At 59.9% G+C, this 17,860-nt stretch overlaps 2 protein-coding genes across 2 annotated transcripts in view; one reads left to right on the top strand and one right to left on the bottom strand.

Moving 5' to 3' along the window:
• Positions 1–76: 76 nt before the first annotated feature.
• On the bottom strand, positions 77–13,174 carry ZDHHC9 (zinc finger DHHC-type containing 9). Its single transcript, XM_027662366.1, has 10 exons — positions 13,148–13,174; positions 12,513–12,815; positions 5,620–5,780; positions 4,924–5,082; positions 3,942–4,079; positions 3,754–3,802; positions 3,391–3,493; positions 3,149–3,252; positions 2,868–3,033; positions 77–2,131 (listed from the first exon to the last, which is right to left on the bottom strand). The coding sequence occupies exons 2-10, from the start codon at positions 12,677–12,679 to the stop codon at positions 2,027–2,029; spliced, it is 1,152 nt and encodes a 383-aa protein (XP_027518167.1). The 5' UTR covers positions 12,680–12,815; positions 13,148–13,174; the 3' UTR covers positions 77–2,026.
• The window catches only part of UTP14A (UTP14A, small subunit processome component), a 16,535-nt gene continuing 3,680 nt past the window's right edge, over positions 5,006–17,860 (top strand). The window contains exons 1-7 of the mRNA XM_027662355.1: positions 5,006–5,011; positions 14,978–15,060; positions 15,311–15,375; positions 15,568–15,632; positions 15,748–15,890; positions 15,997–16,152; positions 17,097–17,216. Coding sequence (XP_027518156.1) covers positions 14,980–15,060; positions 15,311–15,375; positions 15,568–15,632; positions 15,748–15,890; positions 15,997–16,152; positions 17,097–17,216 — 630 coding nt within the window. The 5' untranslated portion in view covers positions 5,006–5,011; positions 14,978–14,979. The remainder of the gene's footprint in view (positions 5,012–14,977; positions 15,061–15,310; positions 15,376–15,567; positions 15,633–15,747; positions 15,891–15,996; positions 16,153–17,096; positions 17,217–17,860) is intronic.

The following is a 17,860-nucleotide window of genomic DNA, read 5'->3' on the forward strand; positions in this document are numbered from 1 at the left end:
CTGGAAAGGCACAGGGAAGGGGGAAGAGGCAGCTGGCTTGGGGCAGCACAGACACGCAGGGGCTACAGCTCAGCCATTTTCAAACCAATTAAGTTTCCTTCATTGTTTTAAAATTAAAAAAAAAAAAAAAGAAGAAAAAATAAAGAACCCCCAACACTTGCCCGACCTCCCCTTCCTTCTGGAGACTCCGACCAGCACAGCCAGGCCTCACTGGCACGGTGGTCCCGGCAGGCAGCACTCCCCCCACTGCATGGAACGGGGAGCAGCAGAGCCAAAAAATACACTTTTTCACACCGAATTTTGAGATTTGGTCAGTAGCATGTTGGGGCGGCTCCCACGGCCGGCGGGGTGCTCAGGGCCAGGAGCAGGACCCCTGTCCTGCGGGGACGAGATGGGACCGGGCTGGCTACAGGGCCATGGCAGGGAGGCCAGGAGCAGCTGCAGGGCCACTGCGGACCCATGGCCACAGCCAGAGCAGCAGCTCTGCCCTCTCACCAGGAGAGGAGACCCTGGCACCGCAGGAGAGGGGGCAGCGCCGGTGCCACGTCAACACCACTGTCACCCGCTGCCAGCCACAGCCCAGGGCCACGCTGCGAGGGCCCAGGGAAGAGGAGCGAGGTGGGAGGCACAGACCAGGATCCGGAGGGAACAGGCTGCTCCACACAGCTGCTGAAAGCAGGATGGCATGAGGCCAGGGGCGGAGCAACAGCGACTTCCCGCTGCCAGGCAGGAGCATCATGGAGACACACACAGGACTGGCCAGGCAGGACACCCCCCACCTGCCACCACCCATCCACACTTGCAGGAGGCACGGGAGTGCCCAGCACTCATGGTGTGGGATGGGGAGCTGCCAGGGCACGGAATGGCCTCTCCCCACCGTGGGCCTCTGCAGGGACCCCGCAGGACAGGGAGTGGGGCAGGGGAGGAGGAGCCTTGCCACGACATGGAGCTCTCCCACCATCCCCCCCAGCCTCTTCTCCCGACTTTGCTGAGGACACACAGGTGAGTGACACCACACAGCCCATCCTCGGGCAGCCAGCACAGCCCTGGGAAGATCCAAGGCTCCCACAGCCAGTCTGGGATGGCTGAGAACTGCACAGCAAGGCAGATGGGGGACACCGGAACGCAAGGACACAACACAGAGTCGGGGCTGACGTTCTGCACAGCAGCCGTGCCACAGCAAGGGGAGGGCTCAGTGCAGACGCCCAGCGGCAAATGCAGCCCTGGCACCAGCCAGGGAGCCGGTGGCACAGGCAGACCCTTCCCTGCAGCTCAGTACACCCTGGCACAACCACTCTGTGGCTGGTGTAGGTCGGGGAGGCTGCCCGCTCCTTCCCTCGAGCCCCCGGGTCGGTGTGAGCCCCAGGGCAGGGTGAGGAGGGTCCCCATCACAGCTGCTGCCCCAGCTATGTCACATGAAAAGGAGCACAGGAAGAAAGCTACTTAAAAACCGCTGCCAGCAGAACTCCTTCCCGCTTGTTTGGGTCCTCTGGGCACCACAACGTCTCCTGACAAGCCTTGCCACGCCAACCACAAAACAACGTCACAGATTAGAGGAAGGAGGGAGGAGGGGAGAGAGGATGCTACTGCCATGATTACTTTCCCCTTCCCATGGGGATTCCTCAGCAGGAGGGAGCAGGGGATTCCTCAGCAGGAGGGAGCAGGCTGGCCCTGAGTGCTGAGCTGCTGGACCATGAGTTGCCCTATCAGAGCCAGGGCCAGGTAGAGGGACAGTCCCGGCCCTGAGCCAGGATGGAGCATCCAGGACAGCCCACAGAGCCAGAGGCCCAGCCCTGGCCGCAGGCAGACCTGCCTCAGCAGTGGCAGTACCCCGTGGTGACCAGGGCGTGCCACCCACACTCGCTGTCCCGTGCCACCGCCGGCCCACACCGTGGTGAGTAATGACTAAAGCAAAATGGCCATGGGGAATCAGGTGCCTGCCATCCAGCCCTCCTCCTCCTCCTCTCCTCCATCACTTCCAGCTTTGATTAGACAAAACAAGAAAGTTCTCCCTTCCAAGCAGACGCTAGTGCTCCGCTCGCCCAGCGTCCGGGGAGGGCACCGGGACCTCCCCAGGCGTTCGCTGCTTCTCCTCCGGCATCTCGGTGTCACTCGGGGATGGCGCAGGGACCTGGGGAGAGAGGACAGAGTGACCTGCAGGGACACACCCCAGTACAGAGCACCTGTCTGAGCATACAGGCCCCACGGCTCTGCTCCCGCCTCCAGCTCCACCAGCAACAGTCTCGACTGGGCTTGGGAAAAGGAGAAACCAGGGGCCCCCCAACAAAAACAACAAAAGCTTCGGGAAGAGCTGGAGCACTGGACTGCTCCAGCAGAAGTGGTCTGGACTGTATCCACCAGAGAAGCAGCAGATCGTGCCCAAGCACGAGCAGGCCCAAACATTTCCCACCATGTTAATGGAATAATTTAGGTGGGAAGTGCACTCTGGAGGTCTCCTGTCCAACCATGTCCTTAAAGCAGGGCTAATTTCAAACATAGAGTAGGCTGCTCTCCAGAGATCCCACACCTGTGAGGACCCTTCCCAGGGAGAGCCCTGCAGCTCACATGCAGCACCAGAACAAGATGCGGGCAACATGCCACCCTTCCCCAGCCCCTCCTAGCTCCATGGGTGACAGCTCCTGAGTGCTCTCACGGCAGCACTGATCTCCAAAACCACAGCCAGCTGTGATCTCCTTTGAGGAAACTCCAGGAAACCAAGAGGCCCTGGTTTCCAGCGTCAGACCAAACTGGCTTTTCACCAGCAGCCTCTCAGCACGGCCCCTCTGTGTTGTTCTGTCCTTCCTACATCACTCTCAGCTTTCCCTCACTGTCCAAGAGCACCCCCAGCTCCCAAGAGGATTACTCACGGCACTGGGGAGAGGAATGCTGCCATCCTGCTGCTTCATGCTGCTCTCCTCAGCCTGCCTGGGGCCCTGCACGGCTGGGGGCTCCTGCGTGCCGGGCCCCCGCGGGCACGGCCCCTCCTGAGCTGTGCTCTCCTCCTGCTGCAGGATGCCCCGTCTGTCCAGGACACTGCAAGAACAGAGCCACGCCATCAGAGACACACGCCTCCCCAGATCCCATCTCTTTTCCCAGCAGGAGAAGTCCTGGTGGAAGGCAAAGGTCAGGGCTGCCCCTCAATGCTTACCTGGGAGGCAGGGGCCCACAAAGCACCTCACAGCAGTTCTTCACTATGTTGCCGTGGCTGTAGGGATTCTGCACACGGTTCTTCCCAGTCCAGGACCCCTTAATCTGAAACAGTCAGGCACAAGGTCAGGTCTGCTCCAGGGAAATCCTCTCGCAGAGCCCTGCCTTGGCCTGCAGAGTGGGCATAGCTGTGACATGCTGAGAAATGGCGACGGCTCAGAGGAAGAGGAAGAGTCTACTTACATCTTCGTTGGTTGTCTGATTCAGTGCCACCAGGAAGGTGTGGAAACCAGTTAACCCCACCACCGACCACAGCGTGAAGAAACAGATGAGCACCTCCAGTACAGTGAGAACAGTTAAGGACTGGGAACAGCTGGGGAGCGGGCCCAGCCCAACTATCACGACCCTCAAGCACACCAACTTCTCTTCCTCTCCTAACGATGGTTTTCTGTTTTAGCCTCCTCCCAAAAGCCACAAAACTGCTCCCCACCTTGTCATCAGTGGAAAAATGCCCAGAGATACATGTTAGAGTGACCTGGGCAGCCCATCCATAATGCAGCTACCACTAGCCCCCAGCTTTGGAGAAGAGGCACTGTGGAAGGATATGTCCCTGGGGTTTCCTTCAACGTGTTCAGAAATCCAATCTTCAGAGATTCTGCAACACAAAAAGGAAGAGATATTTTTTACTCTGGAACGTCCCATCAAATTCCCTTTCCCACTCCATCACTCTGGTTTCCCACCATTATCTGTACCCTTACTCCCTCCCTCCTTCCCAGCCCTCCAGCCAGACTCACTCAGTGCTACGTAGACGATGTTGAAGGTGAAGATGTAGATGGTGAGGAGGGAGAGCGAGAGGATGAAGAGGTAGAAGTAGCGGTAGTTCCTCTTCCCCACACAGTTGCCCACCCAGGGACAGTGATGGTCGAAGCGCTCTGGGGAAGCCAAGGCAGAGATCAGCACCCTCCAACACAGCCCTGCCCACCTCCGGATCCTTGCTCCTGTGCCCCCACCTCAAAAATCTCCCAGGCTGATAAGGACTCCTAAGTCCAACCCTCTGCTCACTCAGGACTCTGTATCCCAGCCCCTGTCCAGGAAGGGAGACCAGGTCAGAAAGTCCAAAATCGTTTCATAATGAGTCATTTTGCGCATTAAGAGAGAGTTTGAACTTGGCCCCTTGTGTGTCTTCTCTCCCTGGGGTACAACAGCCACAGCACACGGGTTAGATGAAGGCCTGGGAGTCCCCAAGTTGTTATCCAACCCACTATATACCTACTAGAATAATCAGGAGAGGGTTCGTGGAAGCGTATAAACACACAAAGGTCGGGAATCTGAAGAGGAGGAACGGGATTTCTACCTGGAGCAGCAACGCTGAACATGAGCCACTTATATACACAGGAGGACAACAACCAGGGCACCCCCCAGGATAGCACAATCCCCATGCTGATGAAGGAGCTGCTGTCATTCAAGACACAACCCTCCACTAGAACCCTCCAGCAAGGCCAGAGTCCAGTGGAACAGAAAAACAGGCTGCACACACACACACGGAGAAGTTGGACTTGGTTAGGCTAGTTATTGCCAAAGTCCTGGCAAACAGTAACCACGTGGCTCCAGGTTCTGAGCAAACATCAAGCCCCTTCAGCATAAGACAAGGCAGCCTGTCCCTGTGTGGACACACCACCACTCCAGACCCGCCCAGCACGAGGCAGAGGTCTCCCTCTTTCCCCGAGGTTCCCCCACAGGAGCTGAGGGCAGGAGCAGGCCCAGCCCTGCACTCACCCACGCAGTTGTCGCAGATGCTGCAGTGCGAGGCGCGGGGCGGGCGGAAGATCTTACACGTGTAGCAGTACTTGAGCTTCACGATCTGGTTGTTGATCTGGAAGTTCTTGATGCGCGGGGGCGGGCGCTGGCCCTGCGGCACGGCCCCGTTGGTGGCCTCTGCCAGAGAGAACAGAGCACAGATCGGACCTGCTGCTACAACACGACAGGCCCAGAACGACAACTCGTTTCCTCGCCTTTCCTACCAGCGGGACCAGAGCCTGTTGGCTCCAGAGCCGGCGGCTGCAGCTCTGCTCATGCGAGCCAGAGCCAACCTGGCAGCTTGGAGGCAGGAAAAGGGATGCCAGAGCTGTCATGGGCACGTTGAGAGGAGGCTAGGGGTTGTCACCCGCATTCATAAACACTCCTCTCTCCCTGAGGGATCAAGGGGACCACACCGAGCTTCCTGCACCCCTTCCCAAAAGCAAACTTTGTATGTACATGGCTACAGGAGAGAAAGCAGCAGGTGAAAGGGTTCCCAGAGAGGGACGCAGGTACATCATGCCCCCTTTTTGAGACTTGGCCAGCAGATCGGGGCGCTCCTCACTTTTGGAGGTCCAGCCAGGAAGAAAGGCTCTGCAGGGACTGCAGCCTAAAAACATGCCAGAAATACAGAGGCTTTTCCAGCCCTCCCCAGGTTGGCTGCCCCACACTCACCAATCTCCATCTCGATGAAGGCTGCCTCGTCAGGCAGGGCCCTCGGGATCACCCCGGGGTCGCTGAAGCTCGTCCGCAGCAGCGTGGCCATGGCAAACAGGAAGAGAACTGCTGCAAACACGGGGATGGCCGGGGACAGCTGGACAGCCAGGTACCGGCACCTGCGGACACGGGGCGGGAGGAGATGAGTCAGAGCGAGTCCGGAGTCTGCCGGCACCGGGCTGAGCGCCTGGCACGGCATCAAAGCCCTGGCGCTCCTGAGCACTGGTAAGATCTAGAGCAGAGAAGCTGTTCAGCACGTCCTTCTGATTCGCCACCACAGGGGAATGCTCCCGGGGCAGCTCCAGTGACCAGGCACCGTCACAGCACTGCTGTGTTTTCCACCAGCCAGGCACAGATACTTCCCAGCATCTGTTCTGGTTTCAGATCCAGTTTTGGGCGGTGCCAGAAATGTGACCAGGCAGCTGGAGAGACCATGCCTGTTAAACCCCTGCTGCCAAGGGATGGGCTGGAGCTCTAGAAGAAGCACCCAAGGCCTGGTGGAGGACCTACCATGCCGGAAGGCATGGAAGCACATGGGGATGGTGGGAATCTCTGGCTGGCCCCTAAAGGGCAGCAGCTTCCAGTACCACAGAAATTACTGGAATTTACTGCACCCTGTGCTTCTCAGGAATGGGTTCCTCTGGAAGTGCAACACTCCCATGCAATGTCTGTCTTTCTCTGGTTTTTCTGAGGTAAGGGACTGAAAAGCTCCAAATAAAGCAGAAAGGCTTCTGCTCCAAGATTTCCCAAGCCCAAGAGGGAACATGGTACAAGGTTTGTTTGCTCTAAAATGCAGCAAGACTCGACAAGGAGTTTATTGTTCTGATCCTGTTGATGGAGGAAGTGCAAAGGGAGCATGGGATTCATTTCATCATAGCTGTGCTGCTCCCACATAGCTGCATCCATGTTCCCATGAGCACCACAGCACAGGCCTGGGCAGAAGTCATGGTTTAGAGACATACTGGGCTGAAAGAAAACACATATTTATCCTAATTCCTTCAGAAAACCCCACTGATATTGGGTCAAAATCCCTATAGAGCTTGCCTATGGTTTAAGGGAAACCCCCGCCCCAGTCCCACCATTCACGCCATGTCTCACCTCTCCTCTCACACGTTGCTTCCCTGGGTGCCTCCTGATGCAGCTGAGCACTGAGGCTTTCAGGCACCTGGCTTTCCTAGACCCACCCTTTTTGGTGAAGGGTGGATCAATCCAGATTCCTTCTGTTCCACAGTTACTCTCCAAGAGAGCACCCGTCTACTGCAGTGAGAGGACGGGGATTATGCTCCCTGGGGGGGCTGCCATCCCAACCAAAGCCATTTCCACCAGCTCCACAGCACTGACTACTTAATTCTGGATAGCATTCCCACCACAGCTTCCCTAAACACAGTGCAGCTTCCAGCCCTGCAGACCCACCACAGGAATGCTCACCGGGCCACTGGCTGTCTCCAGCGACTGTCCCCAGGGTGTGACAAGGACAGAAGGGCTGCACACTGGAGCTACAGCATGCTTTGGCCACAGCACAGCTGCAACACCAAGCACCCACAGTGATGCACATGGCTTGTCCCATACACCAACATCCTTAATTTCAGACACTGCACACTCCTCAGTTCCCCAAAACAACGTCCCTGTGCCGAGCCTTGCCCACAGCCAAAGAGCCAGAGGGCTGAGCTTATCGTCTTCAGGCAGCACAAGATAACTTTGCATTCCCTCTGCAAGGGCAAAGTCCAGGGAGAGCTGCAAGTCAGTCAGAGAGTAAACAGAAACCTTGGAGCCCATTTGGGGTAGAAATATGGGTTTAGGAATATGCAATATGGGTTTAGGTGTGGGTCAGCCTCTTCTCCCAGGTTACAAGCGACAGGACAAGAGCACGCAGCCTCAAGCTGTGCCAGGGGAGGTTCAGGTTGGACATCAGAAATTTCTTCCTGGAAAGGGTGGTCAGGGAGGTGGTCGAGTCACCATCCCCAGAGAAACAACTGGACATGGCACTCAGTGCTCTGAACTGGGTGACAAGGTGAGGATTGGTCAAAGGTTGGACTAGATCATCTTTGAGGTCTTTTCAAACCTAAATGATTCAATGATGCTGTGATTATTCCTTGAAAATCTGGACACTGTCTGCCCCAAAGGGCTGCAGCCTGACCCTTGTTCAGCTGACATGACAGCTTTTGGAACTGCTGTGACAACATGAACATATTGTGGGTTTAAATATGGATCCATGAACTGTGTTAAAGCTGAGCCACAGCCCTCCTGCTTCCACACAGGCTCAGCTTAACTTCCCTTAACTAGGCTGGCTTCTGTGGCCCCTCACAGCTGAGGGCAGAGGTGTGAGAGCCAGAGGAGCTCTCACCACACTGAAACTGCATAAGGCCCAACGTGAAGCCCAACATGGAGCCCCCCATGGAGCCTCCTGTTCTCCGCTGCACTGATGGGGCCTCACTCTTCCGGAGGTGACTTTCAGGGAACGTGTCCACAGCAGGGACAGCAACCACACAAAGTCTTGACTTGGTACTCAGGTACTCACTAGCATTGGGGTATCTTCAGTCTGTGCTGCATCTCCAGCATGATTTCACTGCTCAGTAACAGACATTTTAAAGATCTTTTGTTTGGGAGAGCTTGGAGCCAACAGAGATGCTCCGCAGACAATAACAGCACTATCACAATTCATCGTCACGGAGGGGTTGGCTGGGGGCAGGAAGGCTCAACAAAGAGATCATTGGAATGGGGGGGGTGGGGGGAGAAGCAGCTGGGAGGTGCCACTAGTTACAGTGCTTGGCCGGTTATTTTGTGCCCTCTTGAGAAGGTCTGTTGTAATCAGCACATTGAGCAAAGCTCTGAAGGAAGGGGAAAGCCACCATGCCTGGATGACAGGGACTGCAGCCACAGCCACTGGGCACTGCATCTTCTACACAGGCCCCAGTTGCGCTCAGTACAAGCTTCATGATATCACTCACTCACATCTCACCTGCAAATCAACTTTCCTAAACTATGGCACAACCACACTGTGAGTGCCAGCAGAGCTGTATCTTTCCCAAGCACCTGACCCTCACCAGGGCACTTCAGCCATCTGCACCTCCCAGCTCTGGGATGGTGTCCAGGAGCCACTGTGCTTGTGGTAGGTGTGGAAGAGGCTGCTCCGAAGCCCAGGTAAGTGCCACAACCACAAATCTGTGTCCAGGCCCTTCCCAGCAGCACCAGGCAGAGCTGGAGCTCTCCATGGAACCTCTCCCCATCTGCCAGCGGTGACACAGAAACCCTCACTACAGACCCACATCAACTGCCAGCACACACCATGTGCTTCTGACCCGGCTGAGGCAGGACACAGATGTGTTACGCTGATGTTATTGCTCCTTTCCTGGCTAAAAAATCAAGTTTCCACACAGGCAGATCACCCCAAGATCCACATGGGAATGAGGGTGTAACAGAGGACATGCAGGGAGGCTGAAGTCATCTCCTGAGAAGGAACCCACATACGAGAAAAAGGTCAGTTGAAACCCCAGGAGCAGCCACTGCACATACAAACAGGAGCGAACCAAGCTGAACTCTGGACACCAACAAACTCACCTCTATCCAAAGAAATTACAGTGATTAAAAAGTACTCATGTGTAAGTTTAGACTGCGCTTGTCAGAGATCTATCTAGAGGTAACACCATCTCAGAGGCTCCTCTGTCAGCCTTGGGTCTCTGGGGTTCGGAAACCAAACGAAAAAAATAAAGTCACATGAGGGGCAGTGTAGGTGTTTTCAACTCATCAGAAGACAAACACATTTTCATCCCTACAAAGCTAAGAAAGTAGGAAAAACAAAGTGACAAATATACCTGGGTGTTGGAGAAGCCTCTGACATTTACAGATATCAAGTTCTGGGCTAAAAAGCTGGAGGCAAAAGAAATCCCATTCCCTTCAGCTGTGTGAGGAACTCACTTCAGGCCATGAGACAGGCTGGCAAACTGCAAAGGGAACTCTCAGCCCGAGAGAGGATGCAGCATCCCATCATCCTCGTTCCCAAAGGGATCTCACAAGTGCTTTACATGGGCTTCTCTCATGCCGGGACACCACGGGCAGAGGTAGCAGCTAAGTGCCCAGCCACAGGGCTGACATTACCATTAGGAGTCTGAAATAACGCCCCGAGGATGTGGAACTGAATTTTATGGGACATGTTATGGAGCAGACCTAGTTAAGCACAGGTCTCGGACCCTGCAGGGACCAGCCCTGAGCAGCGGGAGCTGCTCCCCGATGAAGTGGTGGTGAGAGAGGTGCCCTTGTGGGCAGAGGACCCTGGTGGCTGCAGAGCCCTTCCAGGGAGCCAGAGCCAGCACGGCTCCGTCCCTCTGCCTTATCCAGGAGGGAGGAACCGGATCTCAGGTACGGCACTGAGCTCTGCCAGCCTCTGGGTCCTGTTCGCTCCCGGATGGAGAGACCTACGCGATCCCAGACCACAGCGCTGCGGATTGGGGGATCAAAGCATGGAAACTCCCACCCACAGGGCTGAGGAGGCTCAGCCCGCTCGCCTGCGGACACCGCGGAGCAGCCGATGGCACCGGAGATACTCGGAGGAAAAAAACACCACCAGAAGCAGCAGCCCAAAGAGCACGGCCGTCATTCCAGGGCTGCGGAGGAAGGACCCTGCCAGCGAGGGACGGCGGTGGCTTTTCCCCTGATGTGGGTGCCAGTCCCCACCAGCGCCGGCTGTAAGCGGAGCCAGCACAGCCCGGAGCGCCGGGATCAAGCCCGGCCCGGCGCAGGGCGAGCAGCCAGACAGATCCTGGCTCCAGGCACCCCCGGAGCCGTGTTCAGACAAGGTGTGACTGCGCAAGTGATTCAGCTGAATGGAAAAGGCACCACGGCACGGGCAGCCCTGCAGTGAGCGGGCAGGGAGGGGAAGGGCTCCTCCGCCCACCACCGACTGCCACGCTCCAAATCCAGACCCTAACACCCGGATGGCTCCTCTGTAGCACGAGTTTTAAGAGGGGAAGCCAGGAATTTGCATGCAAACGCAAAAGAATCTGCCAAAAGCTGAGACAAATGCACAACGCGGTGAAAGCTCAAGGTTGAGACCCTCACCCAAAGCTCCCTAAGGTGCATGGAAGGTGCACAGGGCAGGCAGGGAGCCCAGCTGCTCATCTCAGCCTGGTCGGTGCAAAAGAGACCCTGGGGAGTCCTTCCAGATGGGAAGGCAATATCTCATCCCTCTCCCAAACACAAAAATCCCCAAACAAGTTAAAAACAACTCCCTCTTTACCAAACAGAAAACACTGAGATGTTATGCACTGAATCAAATGGGTATTGGGGGTTTTCCCAAACTTTTCCTTGTCTTCCTTAGATGATTTAACTAAAATTCAAAAGTGATCCTACTCCCAGCAGCACTTCCCCTGCACAGCCCACCCTCTGGCTCTAGGCACGGTCTGGATGTCTCGGTGCAAGCAACCCCTCCATAGGCCTCTGCTTCCCAGAGCATGGAAAGGGGTTTCTCAAGGAATTTCTAGTCACATTCCAGGCTAACCACGGCCTAGGGATGGAACAGAGCCTTAGCTCACTCTGCCTGGTGCAGCTGGTGAGGGCAACCACAGCAGAGCGGGATGTGGTTCACTCTCCACAGGACCCACAGGGAGCCAGAGCAATTATCCCTCAAATCAGTGTTTCTGGAGCAGCAAAAAGCATTTCTGGAGCAGCAGTTCTTCCTGCAAGGCAGGAAGGCTCAGCCCCACTTTTCAGATGGAAAAAAAAAACCCCAAACAACAAACCAAGAGTGGTGTCACTTGGTACCTCAGAATTCAGACTGAGCCAGGGATAATTTGGGCAAGGAACTAGGGAGAGCCATGCCGGGCCAGGGGATGTGGAAACAAGTTCCCTAGACTGGGGAAGATGCTGAGGAGGCCAGCATCTGGGCTGAGGGGTTTATGGCTCTGCAGGGACAGCCAGGGCTTAGCCAGGGAGCAGCTCCTTCCGCTCGCTTTTCCTGGCTTAACAAGCTTTTGTGTTACCCAATCCTGTGTCAGCCCTTCTCCTGCCCCAGAACACAAACAAACCCAAGGAGACAGAGGAAGGGAAGTTTTGCAGTTCTTTAGCTGATCCAATTTCATCCTCAAACCAGGTGACAGGGGCGTCCTGTACCCTCCCACAGCATCGGCTGGGGCAAACATAAGCTTTTCCCTTTTTGTTTGTTTTTTTGATTGTAAGATTACTTTAATGCCAGCCCAGATCCCAGGGATTGCTGAAAGGAGGGGGCAGGTCCCTCTTCTTCAGCAGGATCCAGGGTTTTGGCCGCAGAGCTGATCTAAGGGGTGGCTGGACCCTCCCCAAATACCGGGGTGGCTCTGGCTGTGGGGCCTCTGCTGTAGTGCAGCACTGGGGGCAGGTCAGACTGTCAGGAGCCTCGGAGCCACCAACCTCATTCCTCATTAATCCTCCAGCAGGGCCACCTCCCTGGTGGGGCTGACAGGGGTGGCTGCATGTCCCCCCAAGGGCAGGAATGCAGGCTGGACCCCAGGGCTGCAGCAGCAGTGCCCTTGCACCTCAGCCATCCCAGGGCCAGGAGCACTCGGGACTGCCAAGCCCCAGACAGAGGAAAGGGTGACCCATGGGGACAGAGGGCCAGTGTCACCCTGCAGGGTCTGAACACAGGGAAGTGTCATCCCATGGGCAGAGCCGGGGGGACGATCTGGTAGGGTCCATCCTCCCCAAAATCTCCAGGTTCAGTCTGCTGAGGGCCAGGAGGCAGATCTGGGCAGGCAGAGCTGCACCGTGCCAGTCTCCCCTCTGCCAGGCTGCTTCATGCCAGGCTCCCCTCCCTCTCCCGAGGCCCCCGGACCGGTCCCCAGTCCCATCCCAGCCCCGCAGGGGTCCCCGGGGGAACTCACTCGAAGGCAAAGAAGAGGGCGCAGGTGCCGAGGATGAGGAAGAGCGTCAGGTAAAAGATGCCCTTCTGGCGGGCCATCATGATGCGGCCGTCGCAGCAGAAGGTGTTCCTGCCCGGCAGCTTCTCCCATTTCCGAACCACCTTCTTCCTCGCCACCATCACCGACATGGCGGGGCCGTCACTGGGGCGGCGGCGGCCGCCGCGCGTCCAGGCGCTGCTGCTGCTGCTGTTGCTGCTGCTGCTCCTGCTGCTCCGCCGCCCGCGCCCCCGGCATCATCGGGGCCCCGCGGGGCTGCGCTGGCGGCTGCGGGAGAGGGAACCGGGAGAGCGCTCGGTCAGCACCGGGGAGGCGGCGGCGGCGGCCCCGGGCCGGGGGGCGGCGGCCGTCGCCATGGAAACCCCGCGCCCAGGAGGGGCGTCGCCGCGGGAACCCACCGGAGAGGGGGCGCGGGGCGCGGTCCTACGGGGAGACCCTCGGCTGGGCGGGGAGGGGGCGGCGGGGCGGCCCCGCGACGGGAGGGGCCGGGGCGCGGCCGGGCAGGGCAAGGCAGGGCAGGGCAGCACCCGCCCCGCAGAGGGTAGAGGGCAGAAGGGGAGGGCTCGGGAGGGCGCGGGGGGTCCCGCGCCGCCGCTCACCCGGTGCCGGTGCCGGTCGGGCCGGGCCGGTCGCTCCCTCCGCGCCGGGAGGGGCCGCCACGCCCCGCAACCCAAAGGGGGCGCGGCCGCCGCCGCCATTGGCCCCACCGCACCCTGCGCCCCGCCCCGCTCGCCTATTGGCCACTCTTGCTGCCACTCCACGGCGGCTCCTCCCGGCCCGCTCGCCCATTGGCCGCTAGCGCTGTCGTTCCGAGGAGGATCCTCCCTCTTCTGAGCTTCCCGCGTGTCCATTGGTCAGTTACCCTGTCACTCAGCGCCCTGGCCCCGCCCCGGTGCGGACAAGGGGAGGCGGGGCGGGGGCGCGGCCCGGCACGTGTCGGGGGCGGGGCCTGGGCCGGGTGCGGCGAGATCGGGATAGGGACAGGGACAGGGATAGGGATAGGGATAGGGATAGGGATAGGGATAGGGACAGGGACAGGGACAGGGACAGGGACAGGGACAGGGACAGGGATAGGGATAGGGATAGGGATAGGGATAGGGATAGGGACAGGGACAGGGACAGGGATAGGGATAGGGATCGGGATAGGGATAGGGATAGGGATAGGGATAGGGACAGGGACAGGGATAGGGACAGGGACAGGGACAGGGACAGGGACAGGGATAGGGATAGGGATAGGGACAGGGATAGGGACAGGGACAGGGATAGGGATAGGGACAGGGACAGGGACAGGGATAGGGATAGGGATAGGGACAGGGACAGGGACAGGGACAGGGATAGGGATAGAGATAGGGATAGGGATCGGGACCGGGACGGACACGAGGGGTCACTGGCCAGGCCCGGCTCCCGCCAGACCCCCGGCGGGGCCTGACCGGCGCAGCTCCGCCGTTCCTGGTTTTCTTTTCCGTTCTCTCGCACCGGGTGCCCACCAAGGACCGGGCTGCCGAGCCCCAGTTCTGCCGCGGGGAGCACACGGGGAGTTCCCCGCCTGCCCCTCCCACATTTTGGGGCCGCACTCCTGTTTGCTGGCTTTGCACACCGCGACCCTGGGGTTTGGTGCGGGGAACACCCCGGTGTCCCACCCCGGTGTCCCATACACGGCGCTCCCCGTGGGCATGTGGCAGCCGGCGGCGGCAGGGCCCCGGAGCCTCAAATCCGAGGGGAAAAATAAGGAACTTTTTTTTCCCCCCCCGCGGTTGTTGCTATGGAGACGGGAGCAGATGGGGAGCAGCTCGTTATCCCTCTCTCTTCGCCAGCCCCTGCCCTGAGCCCCCCTGCGCGCCCAGCTCGGGATGAAGAGGAGGAGAAAGAAGGAGGAGCAGGGATGCTGCGGGCGCAGGTGACCCCGGCGGTGGCTGAGCACTGACACGGACACCCCTCCGTGCCTGAGAACTCCGTCCATTTGCTCCAACAACCCCTCACATCCAATAAATCCCAAAAACGCCCCCGGGAGTCGGGGTCGGGCGGGCTGGAGGAGCCGTAGGTGCGGGAGCACCGTCCCCGAGGCCGCGGCCCTGGGGCACCTCCTGAGAGGAAAACGGCGAATCCCGGAATCCCTGGGGCTGGGAGGGGGGACCCACGGGGGTCACGGATGGAGCGGAGAGCCCCGGAGCCCGCGGCTGGCACCGGCGATCCGGGGGCGTCCCGAGGACGGGTCAGAGCTGTGCCGGAGCCCTCGGAGGGTCCGTCCGAGGCCGGGCCGGGGGGTCTGTGTGCCCGGATCCCCCCCCGGGACCCTCCGGTACCCCCGCCCCGCCCGCCGGGCCCGCTGCCATGGCAACCGTGACGTGCCGCGGGCGCGCTTTGCGGCGGGACGCGCAGGCCCGGCGCGACGCGCGGCGGCGCTTTGCGGCAGTGCCGGCGTGCGGGAGCCATGGCGGACCAGCAGGACCCGCAGGACCCGCAGGACCCGGTGGCGGCGGCGGCCGAGAGCGGCAGCGAGAGCGAGGACGGGGTGAGCGGGGTCGGGGCGGCCTCCCGCGGCGGCCTCAGCCGCTGCCTGCGGCTCTCCGGGCGTTCCCCCGGCCGTGGCGGGCGCAGCGGAGGGCAGCGTGGCCTGGCCGGGATGCCGGGCCTGGGGCTCGGCCAGGCGGGTCCGGGGGGCACCGAGGGGTAACGGGGGGTAGCGGAGAGCGGGCGCTGGGGCCATCCCCACGGCCGCGCTCCACCGGGCTGGACCTGTGAGCACGTGTGCTGCGTGGCAGGAGGATGGAGAGCGGCGGCACCGGCGGCTCCTGGAGGCGATCAGCACCCTGTCCGGACGGAAACGGTGAGTGGGGGGTCCCGGGGCTCCTGCAGCAGCCACGCTGCGTTTCCTCCCCGCTGCCCGTGAGGCTGCACGGGAAAAAGGGCAGCTGGGGCGGGTCTCGGCCCCTGCCCGCCGGCACCGGCCGCAGACCCTCTGGAGCACCCGGGGGAACGCGAGGAGCCCTTGGGGTTATTTTCGGTCCCTCTCCCTCAGGCGGAAGCTGGCGGAGCGCTCCGAGGCGGGCGGGCAGGTGTCCGAGTTCAATGTCACCTGCAAAGGTGAGGTCCGAGCGCTGGGCGGGGCTCCAGGGGAAGGGACAGCGCTGCTCATCCCGAGCCACCGCGGGGGGTGTGCTGGGGCAGCTGCAGCCCCTCACGCGGCGTCTCTGTGTAGGTGCTGGCGAGAAGCTGGTTCTGTCGGAGCTGCTGAAGCCCATCCGCCCCAAATCTGCCCTGAGCAGCGTGAGGAAGGAGCTGGCCAGGGTGAAGCGGAAGGCGGCGGTGGAGCTGCCGCTGAGCAAGGAGGAGGCTAAGAGGGTGAGTGCAGGGAGCAGAGGGGGGCTCTGAGCTGAGGCTCCGCTGCCCCCTGCCCCTCCCTGACGCTGGCATCGCCTTTCTCCGCCCCTCCTGTCCCCCCCTCCAGGTGGTGAGGGAGGCTGCCTACGTCACCACCTCGAAGGATGTAGGGAAGTGGCAGCAGGTGGTCGTTCAGAACCGGCGCGCGGAGCAGCTGGTGTTCCCCCTGCGGCAGGACATCCCCACGGTGACGCCTCTGGAGAGGGTGACGTCGGCCTGGAAGGTGGGGGCTGGGGGTCTCACGGCCCTGGGAGTGCTGGGGGCAGCGTCAGGGTTTTGGCCACAGGGCAACTCTAGGAATTTGGCTGGGGCAGCTCCGAGGGTTTGACTGGGGCGGCTCCAGGCTCGACTGAGGCAGCTCAGTGTCTCCTGGCTGTGTTGGGAGTAGTGACGGAAGTGATGGAGGTGAGGAAGGCCCAGCCTGTGGCTGAGGCACTGGGCAGGTGCCTGCTGAGCTTGGGAGGGTTGCAAGGGCAGTCTGTGTTCCTCACACATAGCAGGTGTGTAAATTCCATCTGGGAGAAGCCAGGAGAGGGTTTGGAGCTTGCTCTGTCCCCTCTTCTTCTTGTAGTGTCTCAGCCCCTGCAGTGTTTCCATCCCTGAGCTGGGCCAGACACCTGGGGGTGTCCCTCAGCCACAAATGCTGAGGCAGAGGGAATTGGTTTGCCAAATTCTGTGCACTTGGAAACATTCCTTACAAAAGAAGGGTACGTTTGGTTTTGAATATCAGTTCCCATGGGGTTGTAACTGGCAGCTGTTGGATGCCCAAGTGAGGGGCAGCCCCTGCTGATCTTCCAACATTTCTGTGGCTCACCTTGACCTGCCCAAAAGTCCCTTTGTGTTTTGGAGGGATGTGACATTAGGTGGCCTGGAACCCCTGCTCCATGCTCCTTGTCCGTGCCCCTGGTCAGCACTGCCCATCGACTGAGGCCATTTCTCTTAACATGGGAGGAATTGCACCTGCCCTCACCTGCTGACGTGGCTGGGAGGATGCCCAAGGCCCGTGATCCCCATGAGCGGGGCCACCAGTCCCTTGAGGAGGGGACACACTTCTCTGGGCCTTCCCACAGACTTGCTCAGTGGCAGTGGAAAGGGTTGGGGACATCCAGAGAAGCATTGGCCCTTGCAATTCTCCTCATTCTCCTGCTGTGTCTTCTGTCCCAACAGGCCCGGACTCCACTGGAGCAGGAGATCTTTGGATTGCTCCACAAGACACAGCAGCCCATCACAGACCCGCTGCTGACACCGGAGGAGACGGCCTCGCTGAAGGCCATGAGCTTGGAGGAGGTGAGGGCTTCCCCTTGCCAGGCCCTGGCTCTGAGGGCCCTCACACTGTGCTCTCCATCCCTCACCCCGTGTTCCCCATCCCTCACCCTTTCTTCCCCATCCCTCACCCTGTGTTCCCCATCCCTCACCCTTTGTTCCCCATCCCTCACCCCGTGTTCCCCATCCCTCACCCCGTGCCCCTCATCCCTCACCCTTTATTCCCCATCCCTCACCCTGTGCTCCTCCTCCCTCACCCCTTGTTCCCCATCCCTCACCCCTTGCTCCCCATCCCTCATCCCGTGTTCCCCATCCCTCACCCCTTGTTCCCCATCCCTCACCCCTTGTTCCTCATCCCTCACCCCATGCTCCCCATCCCTCACCCCATGCCCCTCATCCCTCACCCCTTGTTCCCCATCCCTCACCCCACGTTCCCCATCCCTCACCCCGTGTTCCCCATCCCTCACCCCGTGTTCCCCATCCCTCACCCCTTGTTCTCCATCCCTCACCCCTTGTTCCCCATCCCTCACCCCTTGTTCCCCATCCCTCACCCCGTGTTCCCCATCCCTCACCCCGTGCCCCTCATCCCTCACCCTTTATTCCCCATCCCTCACCCTGTGCTCCTCCTCCCTCACCCCTTGTTCCCCATCCCTCACCCCTTGCTCCCC

The sequence above is a fragment of the Corapipo altera genome, unplaced genomic scaffold, assembly GCF_003945725.1.
Source record: "Corapipo altera isolate COAL_440 unplaced genomic scaffold, ASM394572v1 326, whole genome shotgun sequence".
NCBI lineage: Eukaryota > Metazoa > Chordata > Aves > Passeriformes > Pipridae > Corapipo > Corapipo altera.

What these genes read in the sequence shown, in the direction of transcription:
- ZDHHC9 (XM_027662366.1), bottom strand. Translation starts at nt 12,679, where the DNA reads ATGTCGGTGATGGTGGCGAGGAAGAAGGTGGTTCGGAAATGGGAGAAG. An exon ending in GCCCTCTTCTTTGCCTTCGA is followed by an intron (nt 5,781 to 12,512) that starts GTGAGTTCCCCC and finishes CCGTGTCCGCAG; the next exon opens with GTGCCGGTACCTGGCTGTCC. An exon ending in CATCTGCGACAACTGCGTGG is followed by an intron (nt 4,080 to 4,923) that starts GTGAGTGCAGGG and finishes TGGCTTCCCCAG; the next exon opens with AGCGCTTCGACCATCACTGT.